This window comes from Rhineura floridana, chromosome 3 (assembly GCF_030035675.1).
Source record: "Rhineura floridana isolate rRhiFlo1 chromosome 3, rRhiFlo1.hap2, whole genome shotgun sequence".
NCBI classification, from domain to species: Eukaryota; Metazoa; Chordata; class Lepidosauria; order Squamata; family Rhineuridae; genus Rhineura; species Rhineura floridana.
In genome coordinates this window covers 404,415-422,424 of record NC_084482.1, presented here as the reverse complement: position 1 = coordinate 422,424, position 18,010 = coordinate 404,415, and the positions used below count along the sequence as shown (strand labels likewise).

At 44.7% G+C, this 18,010-nt stretch overlaps 1 protein-coding gene across 1 annotated transcript in view; it reads right to left on the bottom strand.

Moving 5' to 3' along the window:
* Window positions 1-13,738: 13,738 nt before the first annotated feature.
* The window catches only part of PPAN (peter pan homolog), a 30,919-nt gene continuing 26,647 nt past the window's right edge, over window positions 13,739-18,010 (bottom strand). The window contains exon 12 of the mRNA XM_061613731.1: window positions 13,739-13,856. Coding sequence (XP_061469715.1) covers window positions 13,831-13,856 — 26 coding nt within the window. The 3' untranslated portion in view covers window positions 13,739-13,830. The remainder of the gene's footprint in view (window positions 13,857-18,010) is intronic.

Genomic DNA, 18,010 nt, shown 5'->3' with positions numbered 1-18,010 from the left:
TCAGTCTTGTCACACCTATAATAATCTTCTGATCCTGTTATGCAACATACGGACCACTTTAGGTTATTTTCTGCATATGTTAATCTTTTCTGACTAGCATGCCCAGCGGCACAGGAAGCCAGCACAGCTCCTATATCTTTCTACAACTGTGTTGAAGTAGAAGAAGATATTTCAGGAGGTGCTATTTGCTATGCAAAGATGAGAAAAGCTGCACCTCTTACAATCAGATCTCCTACACAGCAACAAAAAGACACTACTGGTGACCCAGACCCACCAGTTCAAGACAAATGTTTAACGAAACAGGACTGCTGAGGGGGGAAGGTGGCAGTAGTGGTGTAACAAGCCCTTGATCATGCTACCTTCCTGTGGCTTGTGCCTTGAGTCTTCATGCAGGATGGAGGAGGTTACTCAGCAAAGTCTTGTGCAACTTTTGTTGCTTATGTCGGTAAATGTCTGCAGCAAAACAGGAAATGAGTACTATGTCTTAAAAGGGCCAAAGGTCAGTTGTTTTCCCTCTCTTCCCTCCCCCCCAAAAAACACTTCTACCCCCTGATTTCTCACTTTGGTCTGTGCTCTGGATTATGTGTGGGAGTCCTCAAGTGCAACCATGGGTTAAGGCCCCCATCATTATATTGAACAATGGAATGCAGAATTGAGCATGGTACATCTGTGTTTTTTTCTGATATTACATAAACAATTACTCTGCCTGGATTGTGAAAATAGGTCTTCTGGAGTCCTGGTTATGACCATTTTTATTATCCACTCATAACCTCTAAAAAGGCTTCTCACAATTTCTGTTCTTCCCCGTTGTGGGGTTGGTGCCTTTACACTGCACATTTATCCTTACTTGAATAAGGGGGGAAATTTCAGGTTGTTTGTCCTACCTTCTAGAACAGAAGACAGAACGTTGTCAACTGGCATACCGTTGGCCAACCTCTAGTCAATTACCTAGGAGGTTATGTTTACTGGAACTGTTACAAAAAATGTTGGATTAAACAAATGATATGTTCTTAAACAAGTGTGTGTCCTCAGGGTAACTTAATACAGGCTGGTTATGCCTTAAGTGCTATGCCAGCAGCCTGTCTGTGCTAAAGTGTAGGTAGCTAGCTTCTGTATTTTTCAGTATTGTTCCATATTTATTATTTATTAAATTTATTAGTCGTCCATCTGGCTGGTTGTCCAGCCACTCTGGGCGACGTACATAGACAGGATAGAAGCAGGTATTAGCAATACAACCTGATCCCTTTGTGGGTGGTCATATTCTGCAAAAAAACCCAACACCAATCTAGCAGTAAGTGCTGCACAATTATGGAATACATGAACTTAGACATTATGTACCAAGTTTAAAGTAGAAATATCTAATCCAGAGGTTCTCAAACCCAAAGCCTAGGCAGTCCATTCAGGTGATCTGTAGAATAGCTGAGAATGTCTACTTGCCCTGTACTTGATTTATTTTTCTGACAAAGGAGATGAAGGCTGTTTTGACCCAGGGCTGGATTATTACTAAGGGTAGTGAGGCCCTAACTTGGAGCCTGTCTTTTATCATACAACACTGGTTTTGATTATTTTGGCAATGAAGAATTTAAAAAATCTATTGCATGAGGAAGGCAAAACTAAATGTACATGTACTGCCTTTAAGTCAATTCCGACTTACGGCAATCCTATCATGGTCATTCATCATTGGCAATCAGTTGTGGCCGAGTAAGATTGTCTTCCAAGATAAGGTCTTTAACGGTGGGTCCGTAAGTGACTGTGGAGGCCAATTCTGGATCCACACAGCCTCCCACAGTGAGGACATAGGTTTCCAGATGGAAGATGGTCACGATGAGGATTTGTTTGATGTGCCTTCTGCTTGGCTTGTTTGTCCCGTTCGCCCTGGATTCGTGCTTCTTCGAAGTTCACAGCACCTTTGATAATAACCGACCTCCATTTGGGACATTCATGGGCCAAGACTTCCCAGTTCTCGATGTTCATGTTACATTTCTTTAGATTCGCTTTAAGAACATCTTTAAACCTCTTTTGCTGTCCACCAATGTTCCGTTTCCATCCTTAAGCTGGGAGTAAAGTAGCTGCTTTGGAAGACGGTGATTAGGCATTCAAACAACATGGCCGGTCCAGCGAAGTTGATGTTGAAGGATCATTGTTTCAACACTGGTAGTCTTTGCTTCTTCCAAAACGCTAACATTAGTCCGTCTGTCTTCCCAAGCGGTATTCAATGCGGTATCAGTCGGTATTTCCAAGCGGTATTCAGAGGTGGTTTGCCATTGCCTTCCTCTGAGGGTGAGAGGCACTGACTGGCCCAAGGTCATTCAGTAATCATGGGTGTGGGGATTCGAACCCTGGTCTCCCAGGTCCTAGTCCAGCACTCTAACCACTACGCCACACTGAATTGAATTATGTGCTTCAATATGTAGCACAATAAAATGTTAATTTTCAAGTGGTCTGCAAAAAGAAAATTGGAGCTGTTGCTCTAATCTGCATTTTGTCTCCTTCGCCCGGGGTGTAGCGTGGCACACATGATCTCTCAGGGATAAGAAACTGGATTTGACCCAGTCGGTTTGTTCCCCATCCCCCAATGGACCCAGTTTCACAGGTGGGTGGTGTTGCCCACCTGTCAATCAGCTTATGTCACAATATTTGCAAGTGACCCATTTTTGCTCGTGGTGCTTTGAAGCTCCACCAATCAGCTTTTTTTTGTCTTTGGCGCTTCAAAATGCTGCACATGGTTCTGCAAGCCCTGGCTTTGCAGGTGGCACTGATCAACTCCCCTTTTTTAGTTAAGCTGCCCATCTGCTTTCCCCACACCTGTTACAGGGCAGGTGGGTGCGTTCTGGCCAAAATGGGGAGGATGCAGATCTGTTATAATAAAATTGTGGTGTGTTCAAGACTTACATTTATTGTGGCTAAGCTCACATTTTAATGCGTTGACCACACCCTGGATCCACTTGGTCAGACCCCCTCGGCAAGCTTTAATAAGCCAAGAAGGGCAAGGGTTGAGAGGACATGTTGCTGGACCTTGTTGCTGGATCACAAGCATGTTGCTGGATCACAAGCACCTTGTCCATGTCATCAGGAAGCATCAACTGAAACCGTTCCCAAGAAATTGCAGCAGACATTGCACTGGACACCTCATTGGGGACTACAGTAGATTATGGATGGGGCATCAAGACTGCTACGGAGGCGAGCAACTTTACCCTCAAAGTGCCTTGTAAACAATTCACAGTGGTCCTCCAAAGGGTCTAAGACTCCATTTCCTGGAGTTGATGTCAACAGACCCCTGACAATATGGAAAAGCTCCACTGGACGGCTACCTGAGGATGTGATGGAGGCAGAGAAGTGGGCCTTCTTCGCCGCCCTCACCACAACACAGTAGGCACAGTTATGATGTTTTACTCGTGCCCGATCAGCCTCACAGCATGTCTTTCGCCACTCGTACTGTAGCCGTCGTCCAGCCTGCTTCATTGCCCTTAGCTCACTGGTGTACCAAGGTGCAAGCCGGGCTCCACAGTGCCGGAGAGGGTGCTCGGGGGCAACCATGTCAAGAGCCTGACACTCCTCTCTGTTCCACAGCATGACAAGGGCTTCAACAGGGTCACCTGCTCTATCTACTGGGAACTCCCCCAGGGCATTCAGGAATCCTGTGGATTCCATTAGGCTCCAGGGGTGGACCATCTTAATCTGTCCACCACCCCTGCAGGGAAGGATTGGAGCCATAAGTCTAAACTTCACCAGGAAGTGATCTGACCATGCCAATGGGGTGACATACACCACCACCCTATCTCCAGACCACCCCTTCCTCCATCTGGAGCAAAAGCCAAGTCAAGGGTGTGCCCTGCCCTATGTGTTGGGCCAATAACAGCTTGAGACAGCCCCATGGTTGTCATGGAGGCCATGAAGTCCCGAGCCGGAACACTAGAGGCAGCCTCAGCACGGACATTGAAATCACCCGGCACTATCGTTCTGGGCTGCTCCAATGCCACAGCCGAGATGACCTCCACCAGCTCGGTCAGAGAAGCTGCCAGGCAGCAGGGTGGCCGGACACCAGCAGCAACCCTAGTTTGCTGTCTCCTTGGCCCAACACCAGGTGCAGGCCCTCACAGCCAGCTCCAAGACAGAGTGGTCTCCGGGTGACAGAGATGGGAGTTCTGTAGACCACAGCAACTCCTCCCCCCCCTTCCTGCAGCTTGTGCTGGTGCTGCAGCGAGTATCCAGGTGGGCAAAGCTGGGTCAGAGCAACTCCTCCCAGCTCACCCACCCAGGTCTCGGTAATACACACCAAATCGGCACCTTTATCCACAATCAAGTCATAGATGAGAGTGGTCTAATTGTGTACCAATTTGGCGTTAAACAACAACACACACAGGCCAGTGGGCACAGCAGATGAGCAACGAGGAACCCATCCACGAGAGGAGTGGCAGCAAGTTACGAGGCGCAGATAGATGTATGCCGTGGTTGGAATTGCCAGTGAGAACCATTTTGGTTCAGATAAGTGAGAGATGATATACAAGATGGTATGCTAGTACTGCTACTAGCCATAGTAGAATAACTGGCTCTTTTTTCAGTTTGTCCACAAGCCATGTGAGGACTCTTTTGTAAAGAGTTAATTATATTTTTGCTGGCAGCACCATGATTAGAAACACTGGCACTACTCATCACCATTTACAATCCAAGGCTGGTGGGTAAAAGTGTGATTTAATTGTGCTAGTTGAGAAGCTTATGGTTGTGCTCAGAGAAGCTGCAAGTCATGATCATTTCACGGCACTGTAGGGGCCTTTCCAGACATTTATTAATGGGCAAGGTGGTAATTTAACACCACTAGAGTCCCAGCAGGTTTGGGGGAAGATTTAGTGCCACAACAGTTGTAAGCCTCATTGTCATCTTGGTTACTTGCTGTCTTTGGATATTTAAATTCTATATTTGGATATTTAAATACATGGGGAGGGGGAATAATGCCATTAGACAAATCTGTGGTATGGCTGCATTTGGAATACTGTGTACAGTTCTGGTCATACTAGCTTCAAAAGGGTATTGTAGAGCTGGTAAAGGTGCAGAAAAGGGTAACCAAGATGATCAACTGGTTGGAGCAACTCCCCTATGAGGAAAGCTTTTGATTTTGGGGCTTTTTAGTTTAGGGGAAAAAAAGAGGGATATGATAGAGGTGTATAAAATTATATATGGGGTGTGTGTATAATTTTAGAACCCAGGGCTATTCGATGAAGCTGCATGTTGAGAGATTCAGGAGCGACAAGAGATATTACATCTTCACACAGTGCATAGTTGTTTCCAACTTGAACAGCTTTAAAAGGGATTAGGCAAATAATGGAGGATAAGAGAGATTGCTGTGTTCTTGTCCTGCTTTCAGCGTTCCTATAGCATCTGGTTTGCCACTGTGAGAACAGGACACTGGACTAGTTGGGCTCTTTTCTGTTCTCAAGCTCTAATGCTTTTCTCAAGCCTAGTTGCTGGTGGGTGGGTGGGTCGGTGTCAGATTAGCCACACAAGGGAATTCGGCTGAAAAAGGTTCCCCACCCGTTCTAGAGATTAATTCACCTTGCTACAGTGCTTGTCCAACACTCCCTGTGAAAGGAAGGCTCTACCTATGCTTTTACTACTGTGCTCTGCCTTGTCTTGTACACCCTCAAGATATAGTCATTTTACTGCATTTCTATATTTGGAGTGAACAACACATTTAGTATTGTCGCATGTGGAACTCGTCTGGAATACTGTCAGTTGAGATCAGATGCCTTCAATTTCTAGCTTATGATTTGCACAGTGGAACTTCCTATTAGGAACATTTTGCAAGTGGGCCAGCAAGCTGAGAAGGACAGTTCAAAGAAACTCTATTGGATTTTCCTCAGCATATTTTCCCCCCAGCCTGAATCAAGCAGTTACCAAAGCAGAAACTGAGAAACAGATTGAGGACTGTGTTATTTCCAATAGGATCAGTCTACACAATGCTGCTGTTACCAAACCTTCACATGTGCCTATACAGATGTGAACACATACTTTATGTGAAAAGTAGAGCTTTGGTGATCTTTGCAGGAGACCAGGGAACTGGAATGGGCCAAATTACCATCTATTACCTTAATTATGCTTTCCTTACTCGGAGGAATTAGTGAGACTTACACCTATTATTGATACACAAATTGCTGGGCAAATGAACAACAGTGGCTAACAGTCTGAAGCACCAATATACAGTGATAAGAGAACGGCAAAGTAGTCAGTTGGATACAAGGCAAAACACAAGTTCTCCTTCCCACATTGCCTGGATCATCAGCATATTTACTAGAAGAGGCTGAAGGTAGAGCGTCAGTTTATAAGGAGTTTTAAGGTCTATGCTTAGAAACTCAGCAAACCTGCCGAGAAACTACCAAAAGAAGGAGAAAAACACACACATGCAAATACCAACATGAGAGCTACAAGTGGGCGAGATTTGTAAATTTAGGGAGGTAGAGAGAGACAAGAGTTATGATCAAGAGTAAAAGGCAGTAGTTCAACTGGGTCTTCTGCAGCAACCATTGGTCACAGATGGGTCCAGGGCTACTGGTGAAAGTTAGCTATTTCTCTGCAAGAAGGATGCTGGCAGATAAGCAGAGACAGCTTAATGTGCCACTGCTCAGATGATCTTCAAGCTTTCTTTTGCCCCAATAAGGCTCAGGCTTTGCTTTAGTAATGTCAGACTCCCCTGGGCTTTTAGGAACTCTGCTACTTTGGTTTGAAAACAGGAAAAGGGGGAAAAAGCTTTCCTTGTGCACTGCCTTGTGCAAGAGTCCTGACTAGTCCTGAAGAGAAAAATAACAAATACATTTCACAGGTAAGAGAATGGGAAAGAGAGAAGCAAGGAGGCTGAATGAAAGGAGGAGGAGCCGGGGTCTCTCAGCAGTTCAGAAGGTCAGAGCATCTTGGAGAAAAGTTGCATGGAGCAGCTCCTGGAGGATTCAAACAAGCTGACCAAGCTAAGATTGAGGGGTGCCTAATTATGGTAAAGGGATTTTCTGACAGGTAGCAATTTAACACAAAAAAGTGATCTTTTGGGCTCGTGGGAGCTGTAGTTCAAAAAAGTAACTTTTCCAATCTCTGGATTCACATGGTGGTGATGAAATGCCTTGTGCTACCATTTTACTACAGTAAATTTGTTATTACTAGTTAATATACATTTACCATTTATTAAGGAGTCGGAGTCGGTACCTCCGACTCCACCCAAACTTGCTACCGACTCCACGACTCCGACTCCACAGCCCTGATCACAAGAGTCTCTGGCCAATTGGAAGCCATGGCCAGGTGACTCGGACGTCTCTCCTGGGGAAAGTGGAGGCATTTCCCAGGAAATGCAAATGTAATTCCATTAGTTTGCTAGTAGAAGTCATTAACTAAAATGGGAGTGCTAAATCTAATCTCCAGGGAATGGTGCTTTCTGGAGGATACCCATTATTTATGGTACAGAATTAATGTAAATCAAACATGTCAACCTGCATTAGCCATAGTATGGGTTCTGGGGACTAATTAGGCATGTACCTACAGAATCCACTATACATATTGGTCATTGTGGGGAAATGGCTCTACAAAGCAGCTACTATGGAGAGGAATGGCCAGTGGGAACCACAAATTGACACTTAGCTTGAACTTCCTTTGAAAGAGCATCACACTTTGCTCACAGCAAAGCTCCAAATATACACAAGGTCTTAGTGCACATGCAGGGTTCAAGTTGAACCAAGCTTCTCGGTAACACTGTGAAGCATAGAATCACTATGCTTACTTTGCATTCATTTAAGCTCTCTAATTGAATTGTCACAGACTGTACTTCTTGCATTTCATTGCCATTTAACTTCTTCCTGCTGGGAGGAAGGGCGGGATACAAATGAAATAATAAATAAATAAATAAAATCTAACAGGTTTATCTTTTATTTATTATTCATGTTAGACATTTCTATATCGCTTAATATAGAAAAATATCTCTAAGCAGTTGACAGAGAACTGAAACAGAGAACTGAAACAGACAACTTAAACAAATGTTACAAAAATGCACAATGTTAAGTATACACGTCACATTAATACAAATTACTAATAAATATAAAGCAATAGTCATACCTTCTCTTTCCGACACATCTCCCCTCCCCTCACTCTCCTTGTCCTCACCCAGAACACCATGCATCCACTCTGGCTCTCACCCAGGGCCCAAACACAGCTCACCCCCCCAAAAAATGTCACAACAAAGAGGGTGCCTGGGGCCTGCTGACATCAACCCAGTTGCCCATCTAGGCTTGCTTTCTATGGACAGGCACCATTGGACGGACTTTCCTGAGGCTGCCCACAGCAGCTGTCCCATTCAGCAGTCAGCTGCACTGCATACACCCAGTTCCAGGCTACAGCAGGTTTAGTTTGGTGAGTTTCCCCAAGGCCCTCAAAGGATTTTACACTCATATGTATGTCTACATTCCTGCTGAGGGTTACACTTCATGCATCCAATGATGTAGACTCTACCCTGTTAAAGCGTATGGAACTGTAGTCCACCAATACCTGGAGGGCAACACATTGACTGGACTATGCTATAATAAACTGCAGTCTTTAAGATGCCACAAACTCTTGATTATTTTCACTGCAACAGATTCATGGCTAACCCTCTCTGGCAACTCTCAACAGAAATCAGTGGTGCTCACTTCTGAGTAAACATCATGGATGGGATCAGGCTACAAAAAGGGAGAAGGGAATGTGCATAAATTTGTAAGATACACTGCAGCAAAATGGAAAATATTTATGTCTGTCCTGTGTAAGTTCTTTTGGTTTTGGGGGTCCTATATTTCTACTTAAAATATAGTTATTATTTCTACATTTGCATATCTATAGACACAGAAAGAGAGAGATCAGCATATGCATATTCTGTCCTATATATTTGTGCCCTAGCTCTTTTACCTAGCTATCAACAACCCTGTCCTCCACCATAAGATTTTAATTGTGATAGCCCAGGCGATAGCCTGCACAATGAGAAGGAGGGGAGGCCAGCTGACTAGCTAACTTAGCCGCTCACATGGTCTTCAACACAGTCACTAACTGAACTTCTTCTTTCCTGGTTGCCTCCACTAAAACAGCCCTTACATACAGTAAATGCTTAGGGACCCAGCCAACTCACTGGATTGGGTAGTATGGTAGAACAATTAGCCATATACTTAACCCACATATGAAACTTCCCCCAAATGATCCTGGGAACTGTAGTTTATTAAGGGTGCTGGGAATTATATATCTGTGAGGGGTAAACGATAGCTCTTAGGATTTTTTGGGGGGGGAAGCCATGTGCTTTACATGTATAGTGTGTGTGAGCGCTCCAGTAAACAAATCAGAATGAATATTCAGTAAAGACTGGACATAGTCTAACCATCACATAAGCTTGGGCAAGCAAATCAGTATGAATGCTGAATGAACAGAGGAGCCCTATGTTTCTTCTCTCCCCTGCCCCTCCCTTTGAAATTTCAGTTTCCTGGGCTGACCTCTTGAATCTTCTGGCAAGAACAGCAGCTAAAGCAGCCTTTCCCAACCAGTGTGCCTCCCGATGTTGTTGGACCACAACTCCCATCAGCCTCAGCCAGCACTGCCAATGGTCAGGAAGATGGGAGTTGTGGTCCAACAACATCGGGAGGCACACTGGTTGGGAAAGGCTGCGCTAAAGCATGGATAGGGAACCTGTGGCCCTCCACATATTGTGGGACTACCATGACCATTGGCCATGCTGGCTAGGACTGATGGGAGATGGAGTCCAACAACCTCTGAAGGGCCACAGGTTCTCAGCCCACCCCTGCTCTAAACAGAACACAAGCATTGCACACCTAAGAACAATCAGAAAAATCACTGAACAGTTTCAGTACTTCACATTGACCAAAAGTGTACGTGACAAACAATTACTTTGTGTTTAAAGATGTGTGGTAGGCTGAAATTTTTGGTCAGGGAATCATTCACTATATGCTCAGAAGCACATGTTACCAAATTCTTCCAAGCTACACAGGAAGTGGATTGGATTGTGAAAGACCAACCCAAATTGTGTTTGCATTTTGACAAATTTGTAGGGCAGTACAATATCTCAGAGAGGAGGTCAGGTCTCCTGCTCCCCTGGTGCATTCACTAGAGCTGCTGAATTCCCCTGCTTTTTAAAGTTTGCTAGAAATATCTGTGGGCTATAGGTACATTCTTAAACCACAAGGGTTTTTGCCTATTAATGAATACCCTCATAAGCTGCCTAGGTTTTCCTATCTGTAGCTGGTTTTCTCACGTTCTTCCCCAGCAAACCAGCATGTATCAGCCACCATTTCCTGTTGACCACTCATGAATGCAGAGATGTGTGTGTTCCATAAAGACTGTGAAGAATCAGCAGTTATGGGGTTAAACCAGCAACAGAGAGGTGCCAAGGCCGACAGAGCAGATGTTTCTTGCAAGGGCACTGTTTGTGTATATAATGCTGGTGGAACCGAAAGCAAAGTGTGGGGGTTGTAGGAGAAGTCAGAGAGAGCTGGATTTACGTGTAGCGCATAGTCTTGTGTCAGTAAAGACTCTTAAACTTTCTACTGTCTGAGCCTGTTTGTTCTCTGGTCAACCGAACCAAACCTTGGATCATCTACTGGCAAACCTGGGCATTCCACAGCACGACATTTCCAGACCCTATAGAGAGAGACACACAAAGGCAGGCAGCTCAGAGAGCAGATGTATTTCATAAACAGCCATACAAAACCAAGCGAGGGAGAGTGGCTGAGAGCTGTAGGCTGGCCTTTTCTTCCCTGGACGTCCCAGCTTTCTGAAGCCTCCTTTCCCCTTGGCCGCCTCCTTCCGACCCAGTCTGGACTTGCCCTGCCATCGGGAGCCCAGAGGCCGTGAGCCTGGCTGCCACTGGGCTCGGTGCTGCCCTGAGGCCTGCAGTCGCTTCCGCTTGGCCTTGTGTGGCCCTCTGGGCTGCCTTGAGGAGTTACTAGGGTCCCTCTGCTGCTGGCTTAGGGGCCCCCCCTTGTGCTGCCGAAGAGAGTCTCTTGGCTCCTGCCGCCCCTGTCTGGGCCGTAAGGTCTTTGCCTTGGCTTGGTTAGCTGCAGAATGGGTATATTTGCACTTTTTCCTGGTGTTGGCAGATTGGCTGGACCCTTGTTTCCTCTCAGCACTGAGGAAACAGAGAGAGCGAGAGAGCACAGGGCACAGCAAAGAGATGCAGGAGCTGGTAAGGATAGGCACAGGAGTGGGGGTGGGTTGGATTTAATTTTTTTAATAAATGCCTAGCCTTCCCCAAACTGGTGCCCTCCATATGTTGCAGGACTCCAGCTCCCATTATCCCTGACAATTGTCCATCCTGGCTGAGGCTAATGGGAGCTGGAGTCCAAAGTATCAGGAGAGCATCATCTAGGCAATTGTCCGTGATCATGGTGTCCTCAGGTCATCATGTTATCAGGATAGGAGTGGTCTGAGTGAGCATCTCCTGCAGGACAGGGAAGGAGAGCTGTGAGCATTTGGTGTATTGTATTTGTTACAGATGTTGTCCCAGTTGTTCGTAATGATTAATTTGTTGCAATTGATGGGACTGATTTCATTTTATTGATTGCTGATATTTTGTTGACATTACATTTTGCAATGCTTTATGCAACATTTGTTTTTAGTTGAATTACTATTACTGTAAGAGCTGTCAGAGGAGAGTCCTCTACTAAAGGCATTCTCTGTTTGAAGTACAGCCTGGTCCATGTCTAGTTTAAAAGATAAGGAACCACAGGAAGGGAGAACAGGGGCCCGAAGTGGCCTATCAACAGAGAGCCTCTAGACGGCAGACTGAGCAGGCACTCAGGTCACTTGGTCACAAACTTCCCCACTACCTGAGACATATTGAATTTCTATTGAAATGAGTAATTAATTTCTAAAGTTGCATCTGTACATTGCATGCTCAAATTTCATGCAAACCTGTACTCACATTTGTCTTTCGTCATGCCTTTCCTCATTTTTGGCTAGACATGAGTGGCTGCAACCCACCCTACCTCCTCATATACCATCTTTCAGAACCCCAGGAGCCCTGCAGAGCTGGTCAAGAGTCGACAGCTCCCTACAGCCACCACAAACCACTGCAGCTGGTTGACTCCAAAAGTTGTGATCATGCAAGAATTCCATCAGAAAAATCAACTGATAAAAAGAGTCACCAGAGATGCACACCAGGGATGCAAACAGCTATGTCCCTGCCTCTTTCCCCGCACGGGAAATTTGGAACCCAGGAAGTCTCCATCCCCAGTGGGACCCAGGATCTATGTTAAGGAGAGCAGACTTGAGTTTGGAGCCTGGGGGGAGGAACTATGGGGCCAGTTTTGGAGTAGAGAAGCACTAAGGCGGGAAAGAGTCCAGGAACAACTCCCTCTGCCACTTCCCTGTTCCAAGTTTCTCCTCTCCCAAATCTGCTTTTTAAAAAAAGAATTTGGGTGCTGTTACACCTGTAAGTAGCTCCTTGTTAGAACACTGAAGAGGCTGAAGCTGGTTTTTAGCTCCCCATTCAGTTCAGGGATTCAGACATAACAGGATCAAGAAGTTAGGTTTAAAGCTTGTGCATCACCTCAAATACTGTGTCCTCTTCCAGACCACCAGGAGACAGTGACCTGCTGGCTGCTGTGTGGCCCAATGTCTGGTCCAAAAGATAATGTGACCATCAGAGCAAGAAACGATCCCCCCTTGTTTTGAAGAACAGAACTGAGCTTTGTCTCAATAATCTAGAGAAGAATGTAGGAAGGAGCAGAGGCTTTCCTCAGATCATCCCCCCACAACACACACACTCATCACTATAAAGCCTTTGCTCATCATGGCAGAAGGATTGTCAGCAAAGTGTAAGGCCTACCGGCAGCAAAAAAAATAATCAGCACTAGTCCTGAAGGCCTCGAGAAGGGTTATGGTCCCACAATCTCAGTTCTGTGTTCTTCTCCTCTCCTACATCATTCTGTTGTTGAAAACCTCTGCAGCAATATTCCTGCATGCTGTTGCCTTGGGCAGCATAGACCAATGGGTGGATGCAAATGTGAAAGTGGACCAAGATTTTGGCTACCTGATAGAATCTGTAAATAAGCACTTCACAATCCTTTCTGTTGTTCATGCGGTGGTGAAGGTTCAGGTTGCGTAAGACATGGAAAGGCAGGTAGAAAAGGGCGTAAAGGATCACTACCACAAAAACCAGTGCCTTTACTTTGCATTTTTCTTCTGCTGTGATGTTGCGATTGCGGATGACTATGCAAACGATGGACATGCAGGAAAATGTCGTAAGGATGAATGGCAGCCCACACCCAAAAGCCAACAGGAACAAACTATAGGGCCAATACTTGTCCAGCTCCTTATCATGGGCACTTCCCAGACAATATGTGATGTTACTGTTGTTTTTAGATACATGCTCCAGGGTGGAAAAACTGAGGACAGGAGTTGAGATGGCCATCGCCAGCAGCCACACTGCTCCACTAAGAAACTTGGCATGGCGAGGCTCTATGCGACCATGTGCAAAGAAGGGGTGGGCAATGGCAACATAGCGGTTGAGGCTGATACAGGCAACAAAAAAGGTACTGCCATAAAGGTTGCAGAAAAATAAGAAGCGGTCCAAAGTGCAGAGAAAGGAGCCGTACCTCCAGTCCTTAGGTGGACGATGATAGGCGGCCAGAGGCAATAGGGAGAATGCGTAGAGCAAGTCACTGACAGCCAGGTTGAAGGAGTAAACAATGCCTGTGTGCCACGTGCGTTCACAGGCCACGAAGCGGTAGATGGCAAAGCCATTCCCAACAATGGCTAAAATGAACTGCAAAGGCAAGAGGACCCATAATTGTTCCTGAAAGGGGTCCAATTCATATCGGCAGATTATGTTCCTGTATCCTTGAGCCATCCTGAGGAAGCAGAAAGAAGGAAATTAAAACCATCCAAGAACTTTATCACAGGTTATTATGTAACATGACTACTGGGGGGCAGTGGTAACTTAGGTAGAAAATACTCACATAAGGCGTAATTTCATGAATTGCTTTCAAATAAGATTCTCTCACTCTTGCAAAAAAAGATTTTGCAGGTTATGCAGGAGAGGACCAGAGACAAAATAAATGTGTGGGTACATTATGAGAAGACCCTCCTCCATCATTTTATCAGCAGCTCTTTAAAAAATTGTCTGCTTCCAACCTAGGGTAGTGATCCCACCCCTCTAGTACCCTATTTTGGTAAGCAGAATTCTCTCTCAAACAAACACTGAGTTTTAAGATTCTGAGCAGGCTGAAGCCTATGTTAGGTCCCCAAAGGCTTCACTCTGTGGCATGACAGTGGCTCTGCAGGCTGGTAATGTCATGCCCACTAGTGTGGACAGGATCTATACTATGGAAAGCCACCTCCAGCTCAGCTGGTAGCTTACAGCTGAAGAATAATAACTGTATTCCTCTTGATTTAAGTGAATTTAAATTTTTAACAGGTAATGTCTTTCTAAGTTCATTGGGCCATATTCAACTAAATAGTTTTGTTCAGCAGAAGCCAGCACACAGATTCTGCTAGCACAACAGGACTTCCCTACCTTACACCTCCCAAATCTGCTCCAGAGGAATGAAAGAACCCCCACAACAACACGTAGAGAACGGAGAGAGGAGATTGCTCCATCAGCACAAGCATTTCTGCTTTCTTGATGGAACAATTTCCGTTTTGCTATACTGAATACAACCCATTGCTCAGATGTGGGGGATGCAATGTGCAACATTCCCCAATGATTGCAAGAGATGGCACGATCTTAGTTCACAGCAAGTTGTTTTTATAAGTTAAAAGACCATGGGCACAACCCAGAAAGTGTTACAAGGAAGTCAGTGCAACTTAAGTATGTCGTGAAGAAGGGCCAGACTAGATGTTATATCTGCCATTTGTCTGCTAATAATCAGATACCCACCTTTTACTTCTTTTCTCCCCATGGGAAAAATAATAGAGGAACTACACACACTGTGTAGTTTAGGCCAAAGCCAAGTTCCAACTGTAGTGGTAAATCACTTGTACCTTTTCAAACTGTAGGTGGGGGTCATGTGATAGAATACAGACAGACACACACCTCTACTATCCTTAAAGCCCTGACCCTGATTCAGTTTCTAGGTCACACTAGAATATGACAGAATTGACTTTTAAATGTGTGACGTTGTATCCAAATGTGGCTCAGCTGACAGTACATTAGTGGAACAAAAATTAAAACTCCCTAGAAAGTTGTGCCAATTTTAAAGAATACATATTTTATCCCATTTTATTCTATACTGTTGTTTTCATAGCTGTAGTTATCTTATGCATGCAATTTTTTTTTTTACTTTCCTTTAGATGTGGCACTTCATCCACACAGTTTTCTGCTATCCATTGGTGGGATCTTGATAACTACAGTCTCGCAAACGTCTAGACCAGCCTTTCCCAACCAGTGTGCCTCCAGATGTTGTTGGACCACAATTCCCATCTTTCCTGACCATTGGCAATGCTGGCTGAGGCTGATGGGAGTTGTGGTCCAACAACATCTGGAGGCACACTGGTTGGGAAAGGCTGCTCTAGATCCTTAATCACTCTGTGTCTTGGAAACAATCTAGTGGTGTTCTTTTCAAGATCTTCAGTTATGTGGGGCTTGATGGGGGAATGTAACAGCTGAAAGACCAATCTTATGCTTTAAATGTAAAAGGTCCAGAGATATGTTCAGTACATGTTTAGTGATATTGCTGGTTCTCCAGATTATTCAGAGCACATTATATACAATTCTTCCCATCTAGACAGTGAACACAGGGCCTTAGTCTGATCTAGCACGGCTATGGCGTGGAAGACTAGGGAAATTTTTTAAAGAAAAGTTATTTATCCAGAGAGTTTGTCCAGTTCTAAGAAAGCATAAAGCTTCAGGATGACTTTCAAATCTCTTCCATGATGATTAACCTTCTCAATAAGCACATTGTTTAGGCTAGGGTTGACAGGTCTCCGGTTTTTGGGTGGAGATGCCAGTTTTTGGGGGTCCTCTCTGGGTTTCCAGGTGAGTCACCTCACCCTACGGACTCTTAGCTTTCATTTTAAAAAAGTAAGTTTCTAGGTGGTCTGGTTCAAAAGATATAAACTGAGATGCTGCTGGTGGGTGGTTCTCCTGACCAGATGGCGGATGTTCGACCTGTTCTGGATGGGGTTGCACTCCCCCTGAAAGAGCAGGTTCATAGCTTGGGAGTCCTTTTAGAACCATCCCTATCACTTGAGGCTCAGGTAGCCTCGGTGGCACGGAATGCTTTTTACCAACTTCGACTGGTGGCCCAGCTACGCCCCTATCTGGACAGAGAGAACCTCGCTTCAGTAGTTCATGCCCTGGTAACCTTTAAACTAGATTACTGCAATGCGCTCTACGTGGGGCTGCCTTTGAAGACGGTTTGGAAACTGCAGCTTGTGCAGAATGCAGCGGCCAGACTGTTAATGGGGACCAGACGGTCCGAACATATAACACCGATTCTGGTCCGCTTGCATTGGCTGCCTATATGTTTCCGGGCCCGGTTCAAAGTGCTGGTTCTAACCTACAAAGCCTTACACGGCACAGGACCACAATACCTGATGGAACGCCTCCCCCTATATGAACCTACCCGTACACTACGCTCAACATCAAAGACCCTCCTCCGAGTGCCTACTCATAGGGAAGCTCGGAGGGTGGCAACAAGAAAAAGGGCTTTTTCAGTGGTGGCCCCTGACTTATGGAACAACTTCCCTGAGGAGATACGCCTGGCGCCAACACTTCTATCCTTCCGGCGCCAGGTTAAACCTTTCCTCTTCGCCCAGGCATTTTAATATGTTTTAGTATGTGTTGGAATTGTTTTATCTTTTAAAATTTTAAATCTTTTTAATGTGTGTAAATTGTTAATATGTGTTTATTGTATTTTGATGTTAGTCTTGTGCACCGCCCAGAGAGCTTCGGCTATGGGGCGGTATATAAGTTTAATAAATAAATAAATAAATAAAAATGTCAACCACAACCCCCTCAACTCTAGGGTTCGAATCCCCACACAGCCATGAAACTCACTGGGTGACCTTGGGCCAGTCATTGCCTCTCAGCCTCCTGAAAACCCTATTCATAGGGTCACCTGACTTGAAGGCAGTACATACATACGATTGACAAGATTTGTTGATCCCCAGGCAATAGCTAAAACTAGTTTCCTTTTTCTGCTTGTCTCACATCAGGAATTCAGTAAATATATAGCTTTCAGCATCATAAAGAATACTTTCTCTGTAATGGATTGGGACTTGCTTCTGAGTAAACATGCATAGGATTGCACAACAACAGGAGATCACAACAGGATATTGATAGGCATAAAAGTGTACATGCAGGTTTTTTTTAATTACTTGCAAAACATGGCATATTATACATTTTATCTTTCAAATAATTTTTGAACAGAAGTTTTAAAAAGTGTACATGCTGCAGTGTTATACTTTTCTCATGAAGGAGTCAAACAAGTTTAAATTTTACTGGACTGTTGAAGAGCGGAGTTTATTTGTCTTATTCATAACCTGTTTTGAAAACCTTCCCAATATGAAGCTTTTCTGGGAGTAAAGCTGCAATGCTAATTCCACATACCTGTGAGTTAACCCCACTGAATTCAGTAGGACTTCCTTTTGAATAACCATGGTTAGGATTGTGCTGAAAATCAGTGGGACTTTTGAGTGAACATAGAAAAGGATTGCGTTGTAAACCTTTCTCTCCCCCTCCGATCCTTTTTTCCCCAAAGCAGTTAGGCAGGGCGTACTTAGATGTCACTGCTTTTATTTGGCAGGAAACTAATACTTAATTTTTTTAAAAAACGTTCTGCAATGGCCAACTGGTTTTGACAACAAACTATTATATGGGGTGTATGTATTTTTACATCTCCAGTGTGTGTGTGTATATGGAATATTTCCAACAAACCTGTAAGGTAGGGTTAGAAACCAAGGCAGCTCACAAGAAGAAATAATGTCATTTAAAATCCAATAACTATAAATAAAACAGTTGCAAAACAGCTTAAAGTGGCATGATTCTGAATTTTGGATTGGG